Source organism: Pseudophryne corroboree, chromosome 1, assembly GCF_028390025.1.
Source record: "Pseudophryne corroboree isolate aPseCor3 chromosome 1, aPseCor3.hap2, whole genome shotgun sequence".
In the NCBI taxonomy this organism is placed as follows: domain Eukaryota; kingdom Metazoa; phylum Chordata; class Amphibia; order Anura; family Myobatrachidae; genus Pseudophryne; species Pseudophryne corroboree.
In genome coordinates, this window is record NC_086444.1 from 301,680,840 (window position 1) to 301,708,372 (window position 27,533).

General features: G+C 50.2%; 2 protein-coding genes across 10 annotated transcripts in view; one reads left to right on the forward strand and one right to left on the reverse strand.

Annotated features, from left to right (window-relative positions):
- Positions 1–2,275, reverse strand: part of FAM216A (family with sequence similarity 216 member A) — a 41,244-nt gene extending 38,969 nt beyond the window's left edge. For 3 of the 9 annotated variants that reach the window (XM_063964417.1, XM_063964412.1, XM_063964411.1), the window contains exons 1-2: positions 1,867–2,270; positions 1,493–1,539 (exon numbers count right to left, since the gene is read on the reverse strand). The gene's annotated coding sequence lies outside the window, so the exon portion shown is untranslated. Of the gene's footprint in view, positions 1–1,473; positions 1,540–1,866 lie in introns of all 9 variants that reach the window. The other 6 variants (XM_063964416.1, XM_063964413.1, XM_063964410.1 and 3 more) reach the window with 6 other exon arrangements.
- A 90-nt stretch (positions 2,276–2,365) lies between these two features.
- The window catches only part of GPN3 (GPN-loop GTPase 3), a 73,395-nt gene continuing 48,227 nt past the window's right edge, over positions 2,366–27,533 (forward strand). The window contains exons 1-3 of the mRNA XM_063964408.1: positions 2,366–2,564; positions 2,924–3,032; positions 22,012–22,179. Coding sequence (XP_063820478.1) covers positions 2,517–2,564; positions 2,924–3,032; positions 22,012–22,179 — 325 coding nt within the window. The 5' untranslated portion in view covers positions 2,366–2,516. The remainder of the gene's footprint in view (positions 2,565–2,923; positions 3,033–22,011; positions 22,180–27,533) is intronic.

The following is a 27,533-nucleotide window of genomic DNA, read 5'->3' on the forward strand; positions in this document are numbered from 1 at the left end:
CCCCAAGGCACATGCCTGATGGGGTGTGGTATGTTAGGTAGATTAGACATAGGTCAACAGTGTCTAGGTCGACCACTATTGGTCTACAGTAAGTAGGTCGACTTGGTTTCTAGGTCGACAGGGACTCTAGGTCGACATGAGAAAAGGCAGACGAGTTTTTTTACTTTTTTTGGTGTTGTTTTCTCCGTATAGTGCCCGGGAACCTCAATTAGTGCACCGTGTCCCCTCGCATGGCTCGCCATGCTTCGGGCAAGGTTACCGTTCCAAACTGTAGTCCACGTGGGTCGTAAAGAATGAGAAAGTAAAAAAAAAAAAAAAAAGTGAAAAACTCATGTTGACCTTTTGTCATGTCGACCTAGAACATGTCGACCTAGAGACCCAGTCTACCTATTGACCATGTCAACCTACTTACTGTTGACCAATAGTGGTCGATTTAGACAGTGTTGACCTACTTACTGTCGACCTAAAGACCGGATCCCGCCTTATGTGCCTAATGGGAAATTTGCCACTGTTAACCTGTGTGTATAAAGTATTTTCCTGCATACAGCACACAGCATAAGCCCTAAATTGTGGCATGATATTTTAAACAATGTGGGCGTTTCCGAATGCTCAGAAGGACACATCATTTAAAAAGTGTTGTGTGTGTGCATGATAACGATGCCAATGCGCGCACCCGCGGGTCATTTGTTGCCTCCAGAGATCCCTTGAACATGCAGAAGGATCTGAGGAGGTGACGAATAATGCCATGCTGCTGAATGCAGCATGTCCCTGCTCCACCCCCCCAGGGGCGCTTCGTCGCTCGTCGTTGCCGGCAAGTGTGTGTGCACTTGCCGATGCCGGCACCACGCCGGGTCTCGTCACTCGTGATATGTCCCTGGAGGACACATTGTTCCGTTTGTTGGGTCCATAACACATGGACATGTTCAGTGAATGATGTTGACAACGCTCACAGACCTAAAGGGGGGTACTCACGGAGCGATATTCTAAGCAATCTGACTAGATTGCTTAGAATATCAGCATGATCGCTCTGTGTGTAGCCCCCTCAGCGATAGCGATGCGCGGCCCCGCACATCGCTATCGCTGCTGCTAGATTGGCCTGCATGCAGGCCAATCTAGCGGGTCGCTCACTTCACCCGCTGGGTGAAGTGAGCGGCCCCCCGTCTCCCCCCGCACGCTCAGCACAGATCGTGCTGTGCTGAGCAGCGGGAGAGATGTGTGCTGAGCAGTTCGCTCAGCACACATCTCTTCCTGCATCGGCCCGTCTATATGGGCCTTAACAGTGATTGTTTATGAGGAATGTAGCACTAATGGCTCCTGCTATCCTGCTATGTGCAGGAACATTACAGCACGCACACAGAATTTAGATAATGCTAGTCATTTGTTTGTATTTACATCGGCTTTTATTACAAATGAAAAATAAATTTTTGCTTTAGGTCAACATTTTTTCCATTAATGAAAATAAAATGCTCGTACGTGGTTTTGTGAAGCTCACCTTGGATCAGTAGTACTTTAGATATTCTGTTTGGTGGCTGACAAAACCTAAGATAAATAGAATAAACTAGAAATACATACCACATATATTTCTTGCTCACAGATACTTAGTTTATGTCCAATTTCACAAACAATTGCAGAACAAAGATGACAGAATGCTACTACATAGCTTAATACAAACGCATGTTGATATAATTTAATAAGCTAACTGGGGGCAGATGTATTAAGCCTGGACAAGTGATAAAGCAGTGATAAGGGTAAGGTGATAACGGACCAGCCAATCAGCTCCTGTCAATTTACATATTCACATCTACAGGCTCAATACATCTGCCCCACTATTAGGTATAATGAGGAAAAGTGATAGTTTATGGATACCTGGAATTAGGACAAGCACCTGCCTCACCTCACTGCCCGTACCCTAGATGTGTTTATCTCTACGGTCTCATGTGTGTCCCCGGGCTGCTGCTGTCATGAGATGTATCGCCCTGGATACTGCCTACACCGGGGGACTAGGCGCAATGAGCACAGATGTCACGCACAGCGCATGCGCCGTGTATCATCTTCGCCTTCGTTTGCAGCGCGGTCCGGTTGGTTCTATATCGGAGTGGCTGAAGGCACCTTGTGACGTACTTAGGGGAGGAGCTACGTCACCAGGGGGAGGAGCTACGGGCGAACAGGGTACCCGAAAAGTACCCTCGCGGGCTCGCTTCGCTCGCCACGCTTCGGGCACGGTGGCTCGCTCCGCTCCGCTCGCCACCTGATTACTAAAGCTAATAGTTGGTGGCGTGGATAGTAGAGGAACTATCCCGCTGGCCTAGCTCCTCCCCCTCGCGTCGTAACTCCTCCCCCTTACGGAAAAGGTCCCTTAGCCCACTTGATTCTAGCATCTACCAGCGCGGTCCAGCAGTGTGTGTACCACTGCGGCTTCCGTGTTATCCCGGAAGTTGTACACGCGTGTGAGTGAGTGTACACTTGGGGGAGCGCGCTCCTGCACTCAGTGCCGGATTGGCGGCAGTGCGGGGAGGATGCCTCGCTATGCACAGCTCGTCATGGGGCCGGCGGGCAGTGGAAAGGTGAGCGCAGCATCGGTGGGTGGGGACGTTTAAATAACAGCTGTCCTGCAGTAGGTCATCCTGGGTCTCAAACTGGAATATCTATGATTGTAGACCTATATCATTAATGGCTAACTTTGCTCCTCACTTCTATGGGGGGAATTCAAGTGTTTCGTGCGCCGGCGGCCTCTAGGTGGCACCCTATGGAGCGATTCCAAGTGTGCACAGTCGCCGGCGCTGTTATGTTGTTCTGTCATTTTGATGGGCTGGTAACTTGTGTTATAGTCCCAGAACCTGTATTGGCAGTGTATATAACACCTTGCTGGTTTGTTACTGTACCATCTTACTTGTTGAAAGGTAATTTGCTTGTTTTGTTTCAGAGCACATACTGTTCTACAATGGTGCAGCACTGTGAGGCTCTGAATAGGTCGGTGCAAGTAGTGAACCTGGACCCTGCTGCAGAATACTTTGATTATCCAGTCATGGCAGGTAAATTGATATTTATAATATTTCTTTGGTGCAAATAAGAGAGATTCTGGGGCTCATGTAGAGTTGGATGTAAGTCACAACACAGAAATTTTAAATCAGACATGTCCAAACTGCGGCCCTCCAGCTGTTAAGAAACTACACATTCCAGCATGCCCTGACACAGCTTTAGCATTCTCTGACAGCAAAACTGTCAGGGCATGCTGGGATATGTAGTTTCACAACAGCTGGAGGGCCGCAGTTTGGACATTCCTGTTTTAAATAAACTTCTTTGCTCCGCGTATTCAATGTTAAAATGAGTACGTCTTTGCAGACTTTGGGGGTCTACTTTCTAAGCCTTGGATGGAGATTAGGTACCAGCCAATCAGCTCCTAACTGCCATGTTACAAGCTGAGTTTGAATAAATGACAGCTAGGAGCAGATTGGTTGGTACTTTTTGGTCTGTTCATTTGATACGACAAGTCGGAAAAACTGCATTTTCCGACTTTTTTATAGGTCGAAACTGGATGCCGTTTTTCCGACTTGTAGGAAAACACGTGGATCGGCAGATTACTTAGAAAAAAAAGCCAGATCGGCATTGTTGAAAATGGGCAAAAACCTGTCGGAAATGCCCGCAAATTGAATTCTGAAGTGTCTGATCTTCTCCGTCGGAGAGTATCCGACACTAATTGAATACTGCCCTTTAGCTCCGTCCACTTTATCTCCATCCAAGGCTTAGTAAATAGACCTCTGAGCCACAGAGGCGTAACTAGGGTTTTTGGAGCCCAGGGCAAGATCAATAATGGCGCCCCCCCCCAAAAAAAAAAAAACTACCAAAGGAAAGTATGTGTGCACACCATCGGTGTCACTGTATACAAAGATGTCAGGGTATGTATGTTTAGATGTAGGTGCAGTGGTCGAAGAGTGATTTTTGAAGGGGGAATGAAAAAGTGAAGGTAGCAATTATGCGCGCGCGCTCCTGAAAAGGGGCGTGGTCACTCAAAATGGGCGTGTCCTTCAGTGTAGTAGGACCCCTTATACTATCTAGTACTGTTGCCCCTTTCACATTACAGCACACTGTATGAGCCGAAATTCACATTATAGCACACAGTATGAGCCGAAATTCACATTATAGCACACGGTATGAGCCAAAATTTACATTATAGCACACGGTATGAGCCAAAATTCACATTATAGCACACGGTAGGAGCCAAAATTCACATTATAGCACACGGTATGAGCCAAAATTCACATTATAGCATACGGTATGAGCCAAAATTCACATTATAGCATACGGTATGAGCCAAAATTCACATTATAGCACACGGTATGAGCCAAAATTCACATTATAGCATACGGTATGAGCCAAAATTCACATTATAGCACACGGTATGAGCCAAAATTCACATTATAGCATACGGTATGAGCCAAAATTCACATTATAGCACACGGTATGAGCCGAAATTCACATTATAGCACACGGTATGAGCCGAAATTCACATTATAGAGTGAGGGGAACCTACCCCCTGAATTAACAAGGCCTGCGGGGCACTGTGGTGAGGGGAGCCTACCCCCTCAATTGACTAACTGCAGAGTTTAGCAGCGGAAGGGTTGCAGCAGTTTCTCACCCCAAGCTGCGGCGCTCCTGCCACCTCCGAAACTCCACATCTTCGGCGCCACCCGGGATGCAGAGCACCGCACCGGGGATGCACCCTTTTCAGTGTGGTCTGCTACGCTCCGAAGGGGGTTCTTCTCTCCTGCTGCAGGATCCCGATGTGCGCCGTCCTCGCGCGCAGTTACTGCAACGGTAAGCATTAGTATAGTTTACCGCAGAGGCCATTTACTGAGGCATATGTATTAAACCTTGGGCACTGAGATGCCCTTTCACCGTACAGCTGTGTGGCCGAGCCAGGCGGGGGGACAGCCAGCAGCAGCCTGCCGGATATCAGCAGCCGAGGGTGCGGGCTGTACATACTTGAGGCAGCTGGATATTCAACAGTGCTGAGAGCCTCCGGAGCACGCACCCCCGGAGCTGCAGTACACCGGCAGAGGACACCCATCGCCCGAACCCTGCGTAGCCCAAAGCCGGAGATCGGCAGCATGTTGAACGCGGAAGAAGCCACTTGTTGCCGGTCAACATGCTGCCGATCTCCGGCTTTGGGCTCTGCACCACTCCGCAGGTGCCTCACAACCGGCACCCTCGGCTGCTGATATCCGGCATGCTGCCCCTGCTGCTGGCTTTCCACCAGCTTGGCTCCGGATGGTGAGTGAGAAGGGCATCTCGGTGCCCATGGCTTAATACGTATCCCTCTTCGGTAAATGGTCTCTGTGGTAAATGGTACTAATGCTTACCGTGGCGGTAAGCATTAGTACATCCCGCCCTATAGGTGTAAAGCCAATATCAAACACACACACAGACTGCCCCACCCCCTTACTTACACACACACACACACACACACACACACACACACACACACACACACTGTAGATTACACATACACAGACTGGCCACCCCAAACCCCACACCCACCCACTCGGACTACACACACACATTATCATACTTTCCCCTCCCCCACACACACTGAACTGCAAAAATTAACACACACTCACACTGCCCCCCCCCACACACACACACACACATATACACACACACTGGACTGCAAAAATTAACCCCCACACACACTGTCCTGCACCCCCCCTTCCCCACACACACACTGTCCTGCACCCCCCCTTCCCCACACACACTGTCCTGCAACCCCCCTTCCCCCCACACACACACTGGACTGGAAACATTAACACACTCACACTGTCCTGCACCCACCACACACAAACAGTGGACGGGAGAAATTAACACACTCACACTGTCCTGACTGTCCTGCACCCCCCCCCCCCCCCCCAACAAACACACTGGACAGGAAAAATTAAAACACTCACACTGTCCTGCACCCCAACCCCCCTCCCCCACATGCACATACTGGAGTGGAAAAATTAACACACTCACACTGTCCTGCACCCCCCCACACACACACACACACACTCACACTGTCCTGCACACCCCCCCCCCCCCCCATACACACACACTGGAAAAATTAATACACTCACACTGTCCTGCACCAAACCCCCCCTCCGCTCCCCGAGACACGCACACGCTGGACTGGAAGAATGAACACACTCACACTATCGTGTCCCCCCTCCCCCCGGCCTGCTCGCCTGCTGTTAATGGCCCACATGTTGAGGGTGCAGGAGCCGTTCTCTCAGTGGCCGCACTCCGGGGGCTGCGCCGGCGTTCAATGTCCTCATCCCTCCTCCGCAGTCCACACACACTAACCGCCCACGCCACACTGTGTGCAGCCTGCAGTACACCGGGAAGACACTGCAGGGACTCTCCCACCGCCCCCGGTGTCTCCCGCCAGCTGGGTACCGGCCCCTGTCAGCCAGCCTGGCTGCTGTGGTGGCAGCAGGCAGGGCGGGCACGGCCAGCGCCAATCCGGGGCCGGACATGTGTCTGCTGTAATGGGGAACTTCCACCGACCATCACCCCGGAGAGCAGGGGGTCCGGGAGCTCCCTGCCCAGCACACAGCGCGCTGCCCGGCTCCGGATACACGGCACTGCACCGCTCTGCCAGAGACCCTGCCCCATTCTGCCCTTGCCTCTGAGACTGTACACGCCGAGGACCTGCTCGCTTCCTTCGCCGGCGCAGCCGAAACCCTGACGCATGGGGCGAGCGGGCCGTGCAGGTGCCGGTGGCGCCCCCCTCTGCTGGGGCTGCCACGGCGCCCAGGGCACGTGCCCTGCTCGCCCCGTACTAGATACGCCTCTGCTGAGCCATATATCCCTGTTGCCACAGGGAAGTATGAGAGATGAAAAGGGCAGGCTGGTGTAGCCTGACTACTGTAAAGGTGTATCATATGTGCCATGTAGGAGAACCAAAAAGAAACACTGCGTGTAACCCCCCTTCCTCCAGGAGGTGGAACTAGAACTAGTGCAGCTAGCCAAGGCTGGTATCCGTATAATCAGGGCGTCAATGAGTGTACTACAGGGGTGTATCTAGGGGTCCGGGCGCCCCTGGCAAAGTAAGGGACTGACGTCGCCCATATTTGAAATAGGGAAGGTGCATGTGCAAAAAAGGGACATGATCTTGTGGGAAAGGGGCATGACCATACAATAGTTCCCCCAATTCAAATTACGCTACACAGTAGTAACCCTTATACACATTATGCCCACACAGTAGCAGTTCCCTTTACACATTATGCCCACACAGTAATACTTATAACACTGAGGAGACATCATCAGTGCCTGGCCTGGCTGAGGAGGCAATGCCACCTAAGGCCAGGTAGTATAATCAAATAGTAGTGCAAAGAAGTGCAGCGCACGATGCACTCATACATGCACTCATCTCCTGCATTGATTATTACAATAGTCTCCTAACTGGTCTTTCCAAAATGAGACTCTCACCACTACAATCCATTCTGAATGCAGCTGCGAGGCTAATCTTCCTCGCTAGACGTTCATCGTCTTCAGATCCACTCTGTCAGTCCCTCCATTGGTTACCTGTATTCTACCATATTCAATATAAAATACTTTTACTCACACACAAGGCCATTACCCAAACTACACAAAAGTACATCACTTCGCTTATCTCAAAATATCTCCCAACCCGACCTCTTCGCTCTTGACAAGATCTCCCTCTCTTATCCACACTCCTTACTCGCTCCCACTCACGATTGCAGGACTTTAATCGGGCTGCACCCACTCTGTGGAATGCTGTACAACGTACAATAAGACTCTTCTCTAGTCTCCAAACCTTCAAGCGTTCCCTGAAAACTCACCTCTTCAGGCAAGCGTATCAAATTCCAGAACCGCCCACATAACTTTCATAAACCTTCCTATCAAATTGCATCCACTCTGCACAGTCCACACATATCCTCACATGTCTTCTCATTCTTCACTTCCTCTCGACCCCGGCTCATCATCGCTGTATGACCATATCATACAGCCCACCAAGAACCTTTGCAATCTGGTGGACAACTATGCAATAGATAGCACCTATCCTTGTGTATCCATGCCTATTTCCCTATAGATTGTAAGCTTGCGAGCAGGGCCTTCCCACCTCTATGATTGTTTGTTATTACCCAGTTTTGTTATATCATTGTTTTGTTATATCATTATTTCCCATTGCAAAGCGCAATGGAATTTGCTGTGCTATAAAAGAAACTGTTAATAAATAATAATAATAATAATAATAAAGTAGTGCAGTGCAGCGCACTACCCAGTGGTGCAAATAGAAAAAAAATCTTAGTGGTAATGTGTGCGTGCACGCCAAAAAATGGGTGTGGCCATATGCCACATGGTGCGTGGCCAATAAAAATGGGGGCATGATAAACGTATGACCCCAATAGTGCAGTGCCAGATACACACATGCCCCAATAGTGCCAGATACACACACACGCCCCCAATAGTGCCAGATATGCCCCCCAATAGTGCCAGATATGCCCCCCAATAGTGCCAGATATGCCCCCCAATAGTGCCAGATATGCCCCCCACGGTGCCAGATATGCCCCCCACGGTGCCAGATATGCCCCCCACGGTGCCAGATATGCCCCCCACACGCCCCCAATAGTGCCAGATATGCCCCCCACACGCCCCCAATAGTGCCAGATATGCCCCGCACACGCCCCCAATAGTGCCAGATATGCCCCGCACACGCCCCCAATAGTGCCAGATATGCCCTGCACACGCCCCCAATAGTGCCAGATATGCCCCGCACACGCCCCCAATAGTGCCAGATATGCCCCGCACACGCCCCCAATAGTGCCAGATATGCCCCGCACACGCCCCCAATAGTGCCAGATATGCCCCGCACACGCCCCCAATAGTGCCAGATATGCCCCGCACACGCCCCCAATAGTGCCAGATATGCCCCGCACACGCCCCCAATAGTGCCAGATATGCCCCGCACACGCCCCCAATAGTGCCAGATATGCCCCGCACACGCCCCCAATAGTGCCAGATATGCCCCGCACACGCCCCCAATAGTGCCAGATATGCCCCGCACACGCCCCCAATAGTGCCAGATATGCCCCGCACACGCCCCCAATAGTGCCAGATATGCCCCGCACACGCCCCCAATAGTGCCAGATATGCCCCGCACACGCCCCCAATAGTGCCAGATATGCCCCGCACACGCCCCCAATAGTGCCAGATATGCCCCGCACACGCCCCCAATAGTGCCAGATATGCCCCGCACACGCCCCCAATAGTGCCAGATATGCCCCGCACACGCCCCCAATAGTGCCAGATATGCCCCGCACACGCCCCCAATAGTGCCAGATACACACGCACACGCCCTCAATAGTGCCAGATGCAGACGCCCCCAATAGTGCCAGATACACACGCACACGCCCCCAATAGTGCCAGATGCAGACGCCCCCAATAGTGCCAGATACACACGCACACGCCCCCAATAGTGCCAGATACACACGCACACGCCCCCAATAGTGCCAGATACACACGCACACGCCCCCAATAGTGCCAGATACACACGCACACGCCCCCAATAGTGCCAGATACACACGCACACGCCCCCAATAGTGCCAGATACACACGCACACGCCCCCAATAGTGCCAGATACACACGCACACGCCCCCAATAGTGCCAGATACACACGCACACGCCCCCAATAGTGCCAGATACACACGCACACGCCCCCAATAGTGACGCACACGCCCCCAATAGTGCCAGATACACACACGCACACGCCCCCAATAGTGCCAGATACACACACGCACACGCCCCCAATAGTGCCAGATACACACACACGCACACGCCCCCAATAGTGCCAGGTACACGCACACGCCCCCAATAGTGCCAGATACACACACGCACACGCCCCCAATAGTGCCAGATACACACACGCACACGCCCCCAATAGTGCCAGATACACACACGCACACGCCCCCAATAGTGCCAGATACACACACGCACACGCCCCCAATAGTGCCAGATACACACACGCACACGCCCCCAATAGTGCCAGATACACACACGCACACGCCCCCAATAGTGCCAGATACACACACGCACACGCCCCCAATAGTGCCAGATACACACACGCACACGCCCCCAATAGTGCCAGATACACACACACGCCCCCAATAGTGCCAGATACACACACACGCCCCCAATAGTGCCAGATACACACACACACACACACGCCCCCAATAGTGCCAGATACACACACACACACGCCCCCAATAGTGCCAGATACACACACACACACACAAACACACACACACACACGCCCCCAATAGTGCCAGATACACACACACACACACGCCCCCAATAGTGCCAGATACACACACACACACACACACACACACGCCCCCAATAGTGCCAGATACACACACACACACACACGCCCCCAATAGTGCCAGATACACACACACACGCCCCCAATAGTGCCAGATACACACACACGCCCCCAATAGTGCCAGATACACACACACACGCCCCCAATAGTGCCAGATACACACACACACACACACACACCCCCCCAATAGTGCCAGATACACACACACACACACACACACGCCCCCAATAGTGCCAGATACACACACACACACGCCCCCAATAGTGCCAGATACACACACACACACGCCCCCAATAGTGCCAGATACACACACACACACGCCCCCAATAGTGCCAGATACACACACACACACGCCCCCAATAGAGCCAGATACACACACACACACGCCCCCAATAGTGCCAGATACACACACACACGCCCCCAATAGTGCCAGATACACACACACACGCCCCCAATAGTGGCAGATATACACACACACACACGCCCCCAATAGTGCCAGATACACACACACGCCCCCAATAGTGCCCGATACACACACACACGCCCCCAATAGTGCCAGATACACACATACACACACACGCCCCCAATAGTGCCAGATACACACACACACACGCCCCCAATAGTGCCAGATACACACACACACACGCCCCCAATAGTGCCAGATACACACACACGCCCCCAATAGTGCCAGATACACACACACACACACACACACACACACCCCCAATAGTGCCAGATACACACACACACACCCCCAATAGTGCCAGATACACACACACACACACGCCCCCAATAGTGCCAGATACACACACACACGCCCCCAATAGTGCCAGATATACACACACACACACACACACACGCCCCCAATAGTGCCAGATACACACACACGCCCCCAATAGTGCCCGATACACACACACACACACACACACGCCCCCAATAGTGCCAGATACACACACACACACACACACACACACATACACACACACGCCCCCAATAGTGCCAGATACACACACACACGCCCCCAATAGTGCCAGATACACACACACACGCCCCCAATAGTGCCAGATACACACACACACACGCCCCCAATAGTGCCAGATACACACACACGCCCCCAATAGTGCCAGATACACACACACACGCCCCCAATAGTGCCAGATACACACACACACGCCCCCAATAGTGCCAGATACACACACACACGCCCCCAATAGTGCCAGATACACACACACACGCCCCCAATAGTGCCAGATACACACACACACGCCCCCAATAGTGCCAGATACACACACACGCCCCCAATAGTGCCAGATACACACACACACACACACACACACACACGCCCCCAATAGTGCCAGATATACACACACACACGCCCCCAATAGTGCCAGATACACACACACACGCCCCCAATAGTGGCAGATATACACACACACACACACGCCCCCAATAGTGCCAGATACACACACACGCCCCCAATAGTGCCAGATACACACACACGCCCCCAATAGTGCCAGATACACACACACACACACACACACACACACACACACACACCCAATAGTGCCAGATACACACACACGCCCCCAATAGTGCCAGATACACACACACACACACACACACACACACACACACACACACACACACACACACCCCCCAATAGTGCCAGATACACACACACACACGCCCCCAATAGTGCCAGATACACACACACACACACACGCCCCCAATAGTGCCAGATACACACACACACGCCCCCAATAGTGCCAGATACACACACACACGCCCCCAATAGTGCCAGATACACACACACACACACACACACACACACACACACACACACACCCAATAGTGCCAGATACACACACACACACATGCCAATGCGCCAGATATGGCCCCCAATAGTGCGCCAGATATGGCCCCCACGGTGCCAGATATGCCTCTACATTGCCAGATACACACATGCCCCCAACAGTGCCAGATATGCCCCCCAACAGTGCCAGATATGCCCCCCAACAGTGCCAGATATGCCCCCCAACAGTGCCAGATATGCCCCCCAACAGTGCCAGATATGCCCCCCAACAGTGCCAGATACACATATGCCCCCACGGTGCTAGATATGCCCCCACAGTGCCAGATACACATATGCCCACACATTGCCAGATATGCCTCTACATTGCCAGACACACATGCCCCCACGGTGCCAGATATACACACACACACACACACACACACACACACACACACACACACACGCCCCCAGCAGTGCCGGATATGCCCCCCAACAGTGCCAGATATGCCCCTCACGGTGCCAGATACACATATGCCCCCACAGATATGCCCCCACAGTGCCAGATACACATATGCCCACACATTGCCAGATTTGCCTCTACATTGCCAGACACACATGCCCCCACGGTGCCAGATATGCCCCCACGGTGCCAGATATGCCCCCACGGTGCCATATAGTCATAGTCCCCATCTCCCTCCCAGTACATAGCCATAGTCCTCTCGCAGTAAATAGTCATAGCCCCCACCTTCCCAAGCAATAGCCGTAGTCTCCACTTCTCCCTACACAATCATACAGTAGTCCCCACCACCGTCCCATAACATAACAATAGTTCCCTGCCAGCATAGACAGCCATAGTCCCCCTCCCTGCACGTAGGCCCTCACCTCCCCAAGCACAGAGCCATAGTCCCCATCCCCCTCCCAGCACATAGCTGTAGTCTGCCATTAGCACATAGTAGTAGTCTCCACCACTCCCAGCACATACATTGCCTCCCCACACAGCACATAGCCCTAGTCCTCACCTCACAACATCCCAGCAAACAGCCGTAGTGTCTGGCAATACCTGTTGTGCCGAGCTGCCTGGGATGGAGGGCGGAGGTTTGCTCAGCAGGCAGGAGCTGGTGCCGGTGTCTGGCACCGCACCAAACTACGTGAAGAAACTGAAAATAAACTACAGCTCCCAGCAGCTCGGTGCAGCAGGTATTGCCAGACACTACAGCTTAAGGGATTCCACCCATTGGCCGAGGGTGGCACCTTCAGGCGGCACCCCCTGCTTAGCTGGCGCCCCTGGCGAGTGCCATCCTGGCCAATGGGTAGATACGCCCCTCAGTGTACGTTTCCCCTGACATTGCAGATGCTTACAGTAGAATATGCCTCACAAGTCTGGTACACTATAGTTGAAATACTTCCTTGACAAAGTGCCAGCCAGCACTAGTCCGGTCAGTACAGGTCTGTATTCCCTAGGGGGATCAGGCCTGCAACAAATGATGTGACCTCCCCAGGACAAACTAACCCCTTGCTATGAATAAATGCATTTTAGAATTTTTTTTTTTTTTTCAATTACCTTTCCTTTGCGCAATAGAGCTCCAACATACTTATAGCTGCCAAGGCAGGCTGACATTTAAGCAATTGTGTCAGCATGCCCTTGCATCCAGGGACCACTGAGACCTGTAGTGCACCATGGAGAAATTAATTTAAATAAAAATTGGAAACATATTTTTATTAGAAATAAATACACCCTGACACAATCCCTTGTCTCCCAATATTAGTACCAGTAATGTTATCTTAGGGGTAGTTCTAGTTCCATGTAGACATCCACAATTTGAAGTAATTAAGAAGCCCTTAACAGATAACGTGTTCCTATACTGAGTTTTGACACAAATGATTACCAGTGTATCCGTTGTATTAATGCCATGGGGTTTCCCAGGGTGTAAGGTCAGACCTTTTTGAAAGCCCCTCTGTAACCATTACCGTAGCAGTGATCTGCTAAGGATATCTACACTTGTGGCATAACTTTATAAATATATGGATTTTACGTAATATGCACAGGCACATTAAAGCCCCTGTTGCTCTGCATATTAAGCAAATTGTGTAACTGACTATGGTAGAACAATAGAATATCGCACAACTGATGAGGGAAGAGGTGTACCCTTTTTTTTTCTTTTCTCTCTTTATGAATAAACTACAGTTAATGCACCATATAGAATATAACAGGGCTTATCGATATCGCATAGAATACATATAAGTTATTATATTATGGTTCTATGGGGGTCATTCCGACCCGATGCTCGCTGCAGTTTGTCGCAGCGATCGGGTCGGAACTGCGCATGCACCGGCGCATGGCAGCTTTCGTTACCTAGTGATCGCTTCTGAGACAGAGGCGGTCGCTAGGTGGGAGGGGGCTGAACGGCGGCGTTAAGCCGCCGTTTAAGGGGAGCGGTCCGGCCAAAGCAGGCGTGGCTGGACCGTTGGGGGGGCGGGCCGCGGCGGCTGCGGCCAGCGGGAGCGACAAGCAACTCCCGGCCAGCCGCAGGAGCTGCGCTGGCCGGGAGTTACTCCTCAAATACAAAGGCATCGTCTCTGTGCGATGCCTTGGTATTTGTGCGGGGGGGCGGCACTGACATGCGGGGCGGACTAGCCCTGTGCTGGGCGTCCTCCCGCATGTCTGAGTTAATGATCGTAGCTGTGCTAAATTTAGCACAGCTACGATCAACTCGGAATAACCACCTATGTGCACTCTTGCTTGAGCAGAATGTATCTTGGTACACAGGATGCGCTATGGAGGGCACCTTTCTCCATATATAGTGGTTCTGTACAAAGATCGTACCTCTTTGGAAGGAAGTAATCGGTCTCATAACATGTTTCCTTAATATTTCTATTCCATATAAAATAAGATTTTACTTACCGATAAATCTATTTCTCGTAGTCCGTAGTGGATGCTGGGACTCCGTCAGGACCATGGGGATTAGCGGCTCCGCAGGAGACAGGGCACAAAAATAAAAGCTTTAGGACTAGGTGGTGTGCACTGGCTCCTCCCCCTATGACCCTCCTCCAAGCCTCAGTTAGGATACTGTGCCCGGACGAGCGTACACAATAAGGAAGGATTTTGAATCCCAGGTAAGACTCATACCAGCCACACCAATCACACCGTACAACCTGTGATCTGAACCCAGTTAACAGTATGACAAACGTAGGAGCCTCTGAACAGACGGCTCACAACAATAACAACCCGATTTTTTTGTAACAATAACTATGTACAAGTATTGCAGACAATCCGCACTTGGGATGGGCGCCCAGCATCCACTACGGACTACGAGAAATAGATTTATCGGTAAGTAAAATCTTATTTTCTCTGACGTCCTAGTGGATGCTGGGACTCCGTCAGGACCATGGGGATTATACCAAAGCTCCCAAACGGGCGGGAGAGTGCGGATGACTCTGCAGCACCGAATGAGAGAACTCCAGGTCCTCTTTAGCCAGGGTATCAAATTTGTAGAATTTTACAAACGTGTTCTCCCCCGACCACGTAGCTGCTCGGCAGAGTTGTAATGCCGAGACCCCTCGGGCAGCCGCCCAAGATGAGCCCACCTTCCTTGTGGAATGGGCCTTGATAGATTTAGGCTGTGGCAGGCCTGCCACAGAATGTGCAAGTTGAATTGTGCTACAAATCCAACGAGCAATCGTCTGCTTAGAAGCAGGAGCACCCAGCTTGTTGGGTGCATACAGTATAAACAGCAAGTCAGATTTTCTGACTCCAGCCGTCCTTGAAATATATATTTTCAATGCCCTGACAACGTCCAGCAACTTGGAATCCTCCAAATCGCTAGTAGCCGCAGGCACCACAATAGGCTGGTTCAGGTGAAACGCTGAAACCACCTTAGGCAGAAACTGAGGACGCGTCCGCAGTTCTGCCCTGTCCGAATGGAAAATCAGATATGGGCTTTTATACGATAAAGCCGCCAATTCTGACACTCTCCTGGCTGAAGCCAGGGCCAGTAGCATGGTTACTTTCCATGTAAGATATTTCAAATCCACCGATTTGAGTGGCTCAAACCAATGGGATTTGAGAAAATCCAAAACTACATTAAGATCCCACGGAGCCACTGGGGGCACAACCGGGGGCTGTATATGTAGTACTCCTTTTACAAAAGTCTGGACTTCAGGAACTGAAGCCAATTCTTTCTGGAAGAAAATCGACAGGGCCGAAATTTGAACCTTAATGGACCCTAATTTGAGGCCCATAGACAATCCTGTTTGCAGGAAATGTAGGAATCGACCCAGTTGAAATTCCTCCGTCGGGGCCTTCCTGGCCTCACACCACGCAACATATTTTCTCCAAATGCGGTGATAATGTTGTGCAGTCACCTCCTTCCTGGCTTTTACCAGGGTAGGGATGACCTCTTCCGGAATGCCTTTTTCCCTTAGAATTCGGCGTTCAACCGCCATGCCGTCAAACGCAGCCGCGGTAAGTCTTGGAATAGACACGGCCCCTGCTGAAGCAGGTCCCGTCTTAGAGGTAGAGGCCACGGATCTTCCGTGAGCATCTCCTGAAGTTCCGGGTACCAAGTTCTTCTTGGCCAATCCGGAGCCACGAGTATCGTTCTTACTCCCCTTTGCCGTATAATTCTCAGTACTTTTGGTATGAGAGGCAGAGGAGGAAACACATACACTGACTGGAACACCCACGGTGTTACCAGAGCGTCCACAGCTATTGCCTGAGGGTCTCTTGACCTGGCGCAATACCTGTCCAGTTTTTTGTTGAGGCGGGACGCCATCATATCCACCTTTGGTTTTTCCCAACGGTTCACAATCATGTGGAAGACTTCTGGATGAAGTCCCCACTCTCCCGGGTGTAGATCGTGTCTGCTGAGGAAGTCCGCTTCCCAGTTGTCCACTCCCGGAATGAACACTGCTGACAGTGCTATCACATGATCTTCCGCCCAGCGAAGAATCCTTGCAGCTTCTGCCATTGCCCTCCTGCTTCTTGTGCCGCCCTGTCTGTTTACGTGGGCGACTGCCGTGATGTTGTCCGACTGGATCAACACCGGCTGACCCTGAAGCAGGGGTTTTGCCAGGCTTAGAGCATTGTAAATCGCTCTTAGCTCCAGTATATTTATGTGAAGAGACATCTCCAGGCTTGACCACACTCCCTGGAAGTTTCTTCCCTGTGTGACCGCTCCCCAGCCTCTCAGACTGGCATCCGTGGTCACCAGGACCCAGTCCTGTATGCCGAATCTGCGGCCCTCTAACAGATGAGCACTCTGCAACCACCACAGAAGAGACACCCTTGTCCGTGGAGACAAAGTTATCCGCTGATGCATCTGCAGATGCGATCCGGACCATTTGTCCAGCAGATCCCACTGAAAAGTTCGTGCGTGGAATCTGCCGAATGGAATCGCTTCGTAAGAAGCCACCATTTTTCCCAGGACTCTTGTGCATTGATGCACAGACACTTTTCCTGGTTTTAGGAGGTTCCTGACAAGTTCGGATAACTCCCTGGCTTTCTCCTCCGGAAGAAACACCTTTTTCTGAACCGTGTCCAGAATCATTCCCAGGAACAGCAGACGTGTCGTCGGGGTCAATTGAGATTTTGGAAAATTCAGAATCCACCCGTGCTGTTGCAGCACTACTTGGGTTAGTGCTACTACGTCCTCCAGCTGTTCTCTGGACCTTGCCCTTATCAGGAGATCGTCCAAGTAAGGGATAATTAATACGCCTTTTCTTCGCAGAAGAAACATCATTTCGGCCATTACCTTGGTAAAGACCCGAGGTGCCGTGGACAATCCAAACGGCAGCGTCTGAAACTGATAATGACAGTTTTGCACCACGAACCTGAGGTACCCTTGATGTGAAGGGCAAATTGGGACATGCAGGTAAGCATCCTTGATGTCCAGGGACACCATAAAGTCCCCTTCTTCCAGATTCGCTATCACTGCTCTGAGTGACTCCATCTTGAACTTGAATTTTTGTATGTACAGGTTCAAAGATTTCAGATTTAGAATAGGTCTTACCGAGCCGTCCGGCTTCGGTACCACAAATAGTGTGGAATAATACCCCTTTCCCTGTTGTAGGAGGGGTACCTTGACTATCACCTGCTGAGAATACAGCTTGTGAATGGCTTCCAATACCGTCGCCCTGTCTGAGGGAGACGTTGGCAGAGCAGACTTTAGGAACCGGCGAGGGGGAGACTTCTCGAATTCCAACCTGTAACCCTGAGATACTACCTGCAGGATCCAGGGGTCCACCTGTGAGTGAGCCCACTGTGCGCTGAAATTCTTGAGTCGACCCCCCACCGCCCCTGAGTCCGCTTGTAAAGCCCCACCGTCATGCTGAGGGCTTTGCAGAAGCCGGGGAGGGCTTCTGCTCCTGGGAGGGAGCTGCTTGGTGCACTCTCTTACCCTTTCCTTTGCCTCGGGGCAGATATGACTGTCCTTTTGCCCGCTTGTTCTTATAGGAACGAAAGGACTGCGGCTGAAAAGACGGTGTCTTTTTCTGTTGGGAGGGGACCTGAGGTAAAAAGGTGGATTTCCCGGCTGTTGCCGTGGCCACCAAATCCGATAGACCGACCCCAAATAATTCCTCCCCTTTATACGGCAATACTTCCATATGCCGTTTGGAATCCGCATCACCTGACCACTGTCGCGTCCATAAACTTCTTCTGGCAGATATGGACATCGCACTTACTCTCGATGCCAGAGCGCAAATATCCCTCTGAGCATCTCGCATATAAAGAAAAGCATCCTTTAATTGCTCTATAGTCAATAAAATACTGTCCCTATCCAGGGTATCAATATTTTCAGTCAGGGAATCCGACCAAACCACCCCAGCACTGCACATCCATGCTGAGGCGATGGCTGGTCGCAGTATAACACCAGTATGAGTGTATATACTTTTCAGGGTAGTTTCCAGCCTCCTATCAGCTGGATCCTTGAGGGCGGCCGTTTCAGGAGACGGTAACGCCACTTGTTTTGATAAGCGTGTGAGTGCCTTATCCACCCTAGGGGGTGTTTCCCAGCGCGCCCTAACCTCTGGCGGGAAAGGATATAATGCCAATAACTTCTTTGAAATTAGCAGTTTTCTATCGGGGTTAACCCACGCTTCATCACACACTTCATTCAATTCCTCTGATTCAGGAAAAACTACAGGTAGTTTTTTCAGACCCCACATAATACCCCTTTTTGTGGTACTTGCAGTATCAGAGATATGCAAAGCCTCCTTCATTGCCGTGATCATATAACGTGTGGCCCTACTGGAAAATACGTTTGTTTCTTCACCGTCGACACTAGATTCGGTGTCCGTGTCTGGGTCTGTGTCGACCGACTGAGGCAAAGGGCGTTTTACAGCCCCTGACGGTGTCTGAGACGCCTGGACAGGTACTAACTGGTTTGCCGGCCGTCTCATGTCGTCAACTGATTTTTGTAACGTGCTGACATTATCACGTAATTCCATAAACAAAGCCATCCATTCCGGTGTCGACTCCCTAGGGGGTGACATCACCATTACCGGCAATTGCTCCGCCTCCACACCAACATCGTCCTCATACATGTCGACACACACGTACCGACACACAGCAGACACACAGGGAATGCTCTTATCGAAGACAGGACCCCACTAGAGAGTTTGCCAGCACACACCCAAGCGCTATAAATATATAGGAACAACCCTACAGAAGTGTTGTTTCCTTTATAGCAGCTTAATATATCAATATCGCCAAAAAAGTGCCCCCCCTCTCTGTTTTTTTACCCTGTTTCTGTAGTGCAGTGCAGGGGAGAGTCCTGGGAGCCTTCCTCGCAGCGGAGCTGTGCAGGAAAATGGCGCTGTGTGCTGAGGAGATAGGCCCCGCCCCCTATTTCGGCGGGCTCTTCTCCCGGTGTTTGTGAGACCTGGCAGGGGTTAAATACATCCATATAGCCCCAGGGGCTATATGTGATGTATTTTTAGCCAGAACAAGGTATTATCATTGCTGCCCAGGGCGCCAGCGCCCTGCACCCTCAGTGACCGCTGGTGTGAAGTGTGCTGACAACAATGGCGCACAGCTGCAGTGCTGTGCGCTACCTCATGAAGACTGAAAAGTCTTCTGCCGCCGGTTTCTGGACCTCTTCACTTTTCGGCATCTGCAAGGGGGTCGGCGGCGCGGCTCCGGGACCGGACTCCATGGCTGGGCCTGTGTTCGATCCCTCTGGAGCTAATGGTGTCCAGTAGCCTAAGAAGCCAATCCATCCTGCACGCAGGTGAGTTCACTTCTTCTCCCCTAAGTCCCTCGTTGCAGTGAGCCTGTTGCCAGCAGGACTCACTGAAAATAAAAAACCTAATAACTTTTTCTAAGCAGCTCTTTAGGAGAGCCACCTAGATTGCACCCTGCTCGGACGGGCACAAAAACCTAACTGAGGCTTGGAGGAGGGTCATAGGGGGAGGAGCCAGTGCACACCACCTAGTCCTAAAGCTTTTATTTTTGTGCCCTGTCTCCTGCGGAGCCGCTAATCCCCATGGTCCTGACGGAGTCCCAGCATCCACTAGGACGTCAGAGAAAAGTATTTATTTTCTACTCCCTACGTTGACTAGTCACCATAATAAATTAATGCGCCATATAGTTACTGCCACGACTTGCCAGTTAGCTACGTATTGGAAACCACCCACTTCTCCATCTATGCAGTTCTATTTTCTCCTGAATATGGTACACTTATCTTTTGAAGTATATGACTAGCATTATTACTCACGCTTCTAAATCATTTGACGAAATATGGAGCCCTTGGTTAGCCACACAACACGCCCACTTCCCTTTTGCATTGTAACAGCCAACTACGCATATTGACTTATTTCCGTTCAAATCTTAGGGACCCACCTCAGGGGTTCTCCTTTTTCCTTTCCTTTTTCTTCTCACCTCTTTTTGATCTATCGCACCGTTGTGTATGCTGGAGTTTTCTCTTCTTACTAACAGTGTTATTCTTTAAAAGTGGATCAGCGTTAACTTATTTTTATACGGACTTGATGCCTATTTGGTTATTATTTATGTTACTGAGACTTTGCTTATCTTGTCCCTGTTCGCTGTGATCTACTTAATAAAATGTTTAAAAAAATAAAATAAAAGGTTATATAAGAATGAATGCATACATAGACTGGGCATACATCTGAGAGATTTATCTTGCGATAGCCCGTTGTGCCGACCAAGTGGATGATTTGGTAATCTATACACACTTGCCAATCAGCCATTTGGGAAAACATCACACGTAAACTGGCATTCACATTTGCCCGCCCATTTGGGATGTCGCTGTCTGCAACTCCTGCAGCTGCCTAATGGGCCGGTCGGCGGGTAACCTGCTTACACATACAGATAATATTTTATATATGTCATTGGCTGTACTGCCGAGCCAATCAGATATGTCGGAGAATGACGTCATTCACAGATGTATCTTCTGTACACACAGATACACTATGCAGTGTATCGCTCGTTGGGGGTAATTCTGAGTTGATCGCAGCAGGATTTTTGTTAGCAGTTGGGCAAAACCATGTGCACTGCAGGGGAGGCAGATATAACATGTGCAGAGAGAGTTAGATTTGGGTGGGTTATTTTGTTTCTGTGCAGGGTAAATACTGGCTGCTTTATTTTTACACTGCAATTTAGATTGCAGATTGAACACACCACACCCAAATCTAACTCTCTCTGCACATGTTATATCTACCTCCCCTGCAGTGCACATGGTTTTGCCCAACTGCTAACAAAAATCCTGCTGCGATCAACTCAGAATTACCCCCGTTGGTCGAATAGATACATATTGCATAGTGTGTATCCAGGAATAGTCAGGGTGGGTGTTAATTTCCTCTTCTCTTGTTATCCTGTTACAGATATTCGGGAGCTGATTGAGGTAAATGATGTGATGGAAGACAGCTCCCTGCGATTTGGACCCAATGGAGGCCTTGTGTATTGTATGGAATATTTTGCCAATAACTTTGACTGGCTGGAGAGCTGCCTGGGTCACACGGAAGATGATTACATACTGTTTGACTGCCCGGGTGAGTATGAAGATTTGGAATGTTTACTATGAATGGTAGCTTTTCATTACAGCAGCTTATAAAACAAGTGTAAAATATACCAGAACTGCGAAAGACATTCCCTGAACAAGAACATTCGTCTTTACACTGATATGCCATTAGTAGGAACATGTAATTTTAAATTTCGATCTTTCTTTCTGTCTGGGTAATTACTAGTGCAACATTTACCTGTGGATAAAACACATCTATGATCAGTGTGAAAAATGGCCCATCATGTGCTGACGTCACATTAGGTGACATGACTGTGTGTATACTTATGTTGGATGGGGGTATCATCTGCTTATTCGAGTTGGAGAAGGCACCTGGATAAGAACACCTTATTTACATTTATATTTTCTGATATGCAGGGCACAGTAATAAATTCCTAACTATGACCTTTTCTACTGAGATTTCTGTACACTCTCCACTCAGATATTAGACTTTATAAATATATTTAATACCTATTACATTGTAGACTATTGATGAATAACTGCTGTGCACCATTGTCCTAGGAAGCTTTCACTTTTAGCCCTCCGCTCTTTCCAGCTGTTTGCACCCACTCAGACATCTATTGTCAGCGCTTGGGCCATGGTGACGTTCCGCTTCTCATGTAGCACCTGACTGGTAAAGCCATTTACATATTATGTTGCTGCACACCTGAGGTCATATATGAGTGAGGCCAGAAAAGAAGGGTGCAGTCAGCACCACATGATCTCCCTCCTTCCTCTGCTGGAAAGGCCATTATTCCTCAATGCTGACTGACCAGGTCAAAGCTGCTTTAGGCAGTTTGCAATCAAGAAGTGCTCATTAATTAAAGAGACAAATGAAGGTGTTATGTAACAATTTTCTGAAAAAATGAGGATTTTTTTTGTAATGGATGCAGGCATTTTGACCTAGGTATCTTAGTAACAATGCTATTTGTAAATGTTGGTGGTCTATATTTTGTGGATAAAGGTGCTATGTCCAATTCTTAAGTTATAATACAGGTTGAGTATCCCATATCCAAATATTCCGAAATGCGGAATATTCCGAATTATGGAATTTTTTGAGTGAGATAGGGAAAATAAGATTTTACTCACCGGTAAATCTATTTCTCTTAGTCCGTAGTGGATGCTGGGACTCCGTAAGGACCATGGGGAATAGCGGCTCCGCAGGAGACTGGGCACAACTAAAGAAAGCTTTAGGACTACCTGGTGTGCACTGGCTCCTCCCACTATGACCCTCCTCCAGACCTCAGTTAGGATACTGTGCCCGGAAGAGCTGACACAATAGGAAAAGGATTTTGAATCCCGGGTAAGACTCATACCAGCCACACCAATCACACCGTATAACTCGTGATATTATACCCAGTTAACAGTATGAAATATAACTGAGCCTCACTATAGATGGCTCATAACAATAACCCTTTAGTTAGGCAATAACTATATACAAGTATTGCAGACAATCCGCACTTGGGATGGGCGCCCAGCATCCACTACGGACTACGAGAAATAGATTTACCGGTGAGTAAAATCTTATTTTCTCTGACGTCCTAAGTGAATGCTGGGACTCCGTAAGGACCATGGGGATTATACCAAAGCTCCCAAATGGGTGGGAGAGTGCGGATGACTCTGCAGCACCGAATGGGCAAACTCTAGGTCCTCCTCAGCCAGGGTGTCAAACTTGTAGAATTTAGCAAATGTGTTTGACCCCGACCAAGTAGCTGCTCGGCAAAGTTGTAAAGCCGAGACCCCTCGGGCAGCCGCCCAAGAAGAGCCCACCTTCCTCGTGGAATGGGCTTTCACTGATTTAGGATGCGGCAGTCCAGCCGCAGAATGTGCAAGCTGAATCGTACTACAGATCCAGCGAGCAATAGTCTGCTTTGAAGCAGGAGCACCCAGCTTGTTGGGTGCATACAGGATAAATAGCGAGTCAGTTTTCCTGACTCCAGCCGTCCTGGAAACATATATTTTCAGGGCCCTGACTACGTCCAGTAACTTGGAGTCCTCCAAGTCCCACGTAGCCGCAGGCACCACAATAGGTTGGTTCACATGAAAAGCTGATACCACCTTAGGAAGGAATTGGGAACGAGTCCTCAATTCCGCCCTATCCATATGAAAATCAGATAAGGGCTTTTGCATGACAAAGCCGCCAATTCTGATACACGCCTGGCCGACGCCAAGGCCAACAGCATGACCACTTTCCACGTGAGGTATTTTAGCTCTACGGATTTAAGTGGCTCAACCCAATGCGACTTCAGGAAATCCAACACCACGTTGAGATCCTACGGTGCCACTAGAGGCACAAACGGGGGCTGAATATGCAGCACTCCCTTAACAAAAGTCTGAACTTCAGGCAGTGAAGCCAGTTCTTTTTGGAAGAAAATGTACAGAGCCGAAATCTGGACCTTAATGGAACCCAATTTTAGGCCCATAGTCACTCCTGACTGTAGGAAGTGCAGAAATCGACCCAGTTGAAATTCCTCTGTTGGGGCCTTCCTGGCCTCACACTAAGCAACATATTTTTGCCATATTCGGTGATAATATTTTGCGATCACATCTTTCCTAGCCTTAATCAGCGTGGGAATGACTTCCTCCGGAATGCCTTTTTCCTTTAGGATCCGGTGTTCAACCGCCATGCCGTCAAACACAGCCGTGGTAAGCCTTGGAACAGGCAGGCCCCCTGCTGCAGCAGGTCCTGTCTGAGCGGCAGAGGCCATGGGTCCTCTGAGATCATTTCTTGAAGTTCTGGGTACCAAGCTCTTCTTGGCCAATCCGGAACCACGAGTATAGTTCTTACTCCTCTCCTTCTTAGTATTCTCAGTACCTTGGGTATGAGAGGCAAAGGAAGGAACACATACACCGACTGGTACACCCACAGTGTTACCAGAGCGTCCACAGCTATCGCCTGAGGGTCCCTTGACCTGGCGCAATATCTTTTTAGCTTTATGTTGAGGCGGGACGCCGTCCTGTCCACCTGTGGCCTTTCCCAATGGTGTACAATCATTTTGAAGACTTCTGGATGAAGTCCCCACTCTCCCGGGTGGAGGTCGTGCCTGCTGAGAAAGTCTGCTTCCCAGTTGTCCACTCCGGAAATGAACACTGCTGACAGTGCTAACACATGATTTTCCGCCCATCGGAAAATCCTTGTGGCTTCTGCCATCACCATCCTGCTTCTTGTGCCGCCCTGCTGGTTTACATGGGCGACCGCCGTGATGTTGTCTGACTGGATCAGCACCGGCTGGTGTTGAAGCAGGGGTCTAGCCTGACTTAGGGCATTGTGAATGGCCCTTAGTCCCAGAATATCTATGTGTAGGGAAGTCTCCTGACTTGACCACAGTCCCAGGAAGTTTCTTCCCTGTGTGACTGCCCCCCAGCCTCGAAGGCTGGCATCCGTGGTCACCAGGACCCAGTCCTGTATGCCGAATCTGCGGCCCTCAAGAAGATGAGCACTCTGCAGCCACCACAACAGCGACACCCTGGCCCTTGGAGACAGGGTTATCAGCCGATGCATCTGAAGATGCGACCCGGACCACTTGTCCAACAGATCCCACTGGAAGATCCTTGCATGGAACCTGCCGAATGGAATTTCTTCGTAAGAAGCTACCATCTTTCCCAGGACTCGCGTGCATTGATGCACCGACACCTGTATTTGTATTAGGAGGTCTCTGACTAGAGATGACAACTCCTTGGCCTTCTCCTCCGGGAGAAACCCTTTTTCCTGTTCTGTGTCCAGAACCATACCCAGGAACAGTAGACGCGTCGTAGGAACCAGCTGCGACTTTGGACTATTCAGAATCCAGCCGTGCTGTTGTAGCACTTCCCGAGATAGTGCTACTCCGACGAACAACTGCTCCCTGGACCTCGCCTTTATAAGGAGATCGTCCAAGTACGGGATAATTTAAAACTCCCTTTTTTCGAAGGAGTATCATCATTTCGGCCATTACCTTGGTAAATACCCTCGGTGCCGGGGACAGACCAACGGCAACGTCTGGAATTGGTAATGACAGTCCTGTACCACAATTTTGAGGTACTCCTGGTGAGGAGGGTAAATGGGGACATGCAGGTAAGCATCCTTGATGTCCAGTGATACCATGTAATCCCCTTCGTCCAGGCTTGCAATAACCGCCCTGAGCGATTCCATTTTGAACTTTAACCTTCGTATATAAGTGTTCAAGGATTTCAATTTTAGAATGGGTCTCACCGAACCGTCTGGTTTCGGCACCACAAACATTGTGGAATAGTAACCCCGGCCTTGTTGAAGGAGGGGTACCTTGATTATCACCTGCTGGAAGTACAGCTTGTGAATTGCCGCCAGTACTACCTCTCCTCGAGGGCAGCAGGCAAGGCTGATTTGAGGTAACGGCGAGGGGGAGTCGCCTCGAACTCCAGCTTGTATCCCTGTGATACTACTTGCAGAACCCAGGGATCCACCTGTGAGTGAGCCCACTGGTCGCTGAAGTTCCCGAGACACGCCCCCACCGCACCTGGCTCCACCTGTGGAGCCCCAGCGTCATGCGGTGGACTCAGAGGAAGCGGGGGAAGATTTTTGATCCTGGGAACTGGCTGTCTGGTGCAGCTTTTTCCCTCTTCCCTTGTCTCTGTGCAGAAAGGAAGCGCCTTTGACCCGCTTGCTTTTCTGAAGCCGAAAGGACTGTACCTTTATAATACGGTGCTTTCTTAGGCTGTGAGGAAACTTGAGGTAATTTTTTTTCCTTCCCAGCAGTTGCTGTGGATACGAGGTCCCAGAGACCATCCCCAAACAATTCCTCACCCTTAAGGCAGAATCTTCATGTGGCTTCTAAAGTCAGCATCGCCTGTCAACTGCCGGGTCCCTAATACTCTCCTGGCAGAATGGACATTGCATTAATTCTGGATGCCAGCCGGCAAATATCCCTCTGTGCATCCCTCATATATAAGACGACGTCTTTAATATGCTCTATGGTTAGCAAATAGTATCCCTGTCCTGACAGGGTAATAGACCACGCTGCAGCAGCACTATTCATGCTGAGGCAATTGCAGGTCTCAGTATAGTACCTGAGTGTATATACAGACTTCAGGATAGCCTTCTGCTTTTTATCAGCAGGCTCCTTCAAAGTGGCCGTATTCTAAGACGGCAGTGCCACCTTTTTTGACAAACGTGTGAGCGCCTTATCCACCCTAGGGAATATCTCCCAACGTGACCTATCCTCTGGCGGGAAAGGGTACGCCATCAGTAACTTTTTAGAAATTACCAGTTTCTTATCGGGGGAACCCACGCTTCTTCACACACTTCATTCACTCATCTGATGGGGGAACAAAACACTGTCTGCTTTTTCTCCCCAAACATAAAACCCTTTTTTTGTGGTACCTGGGTTA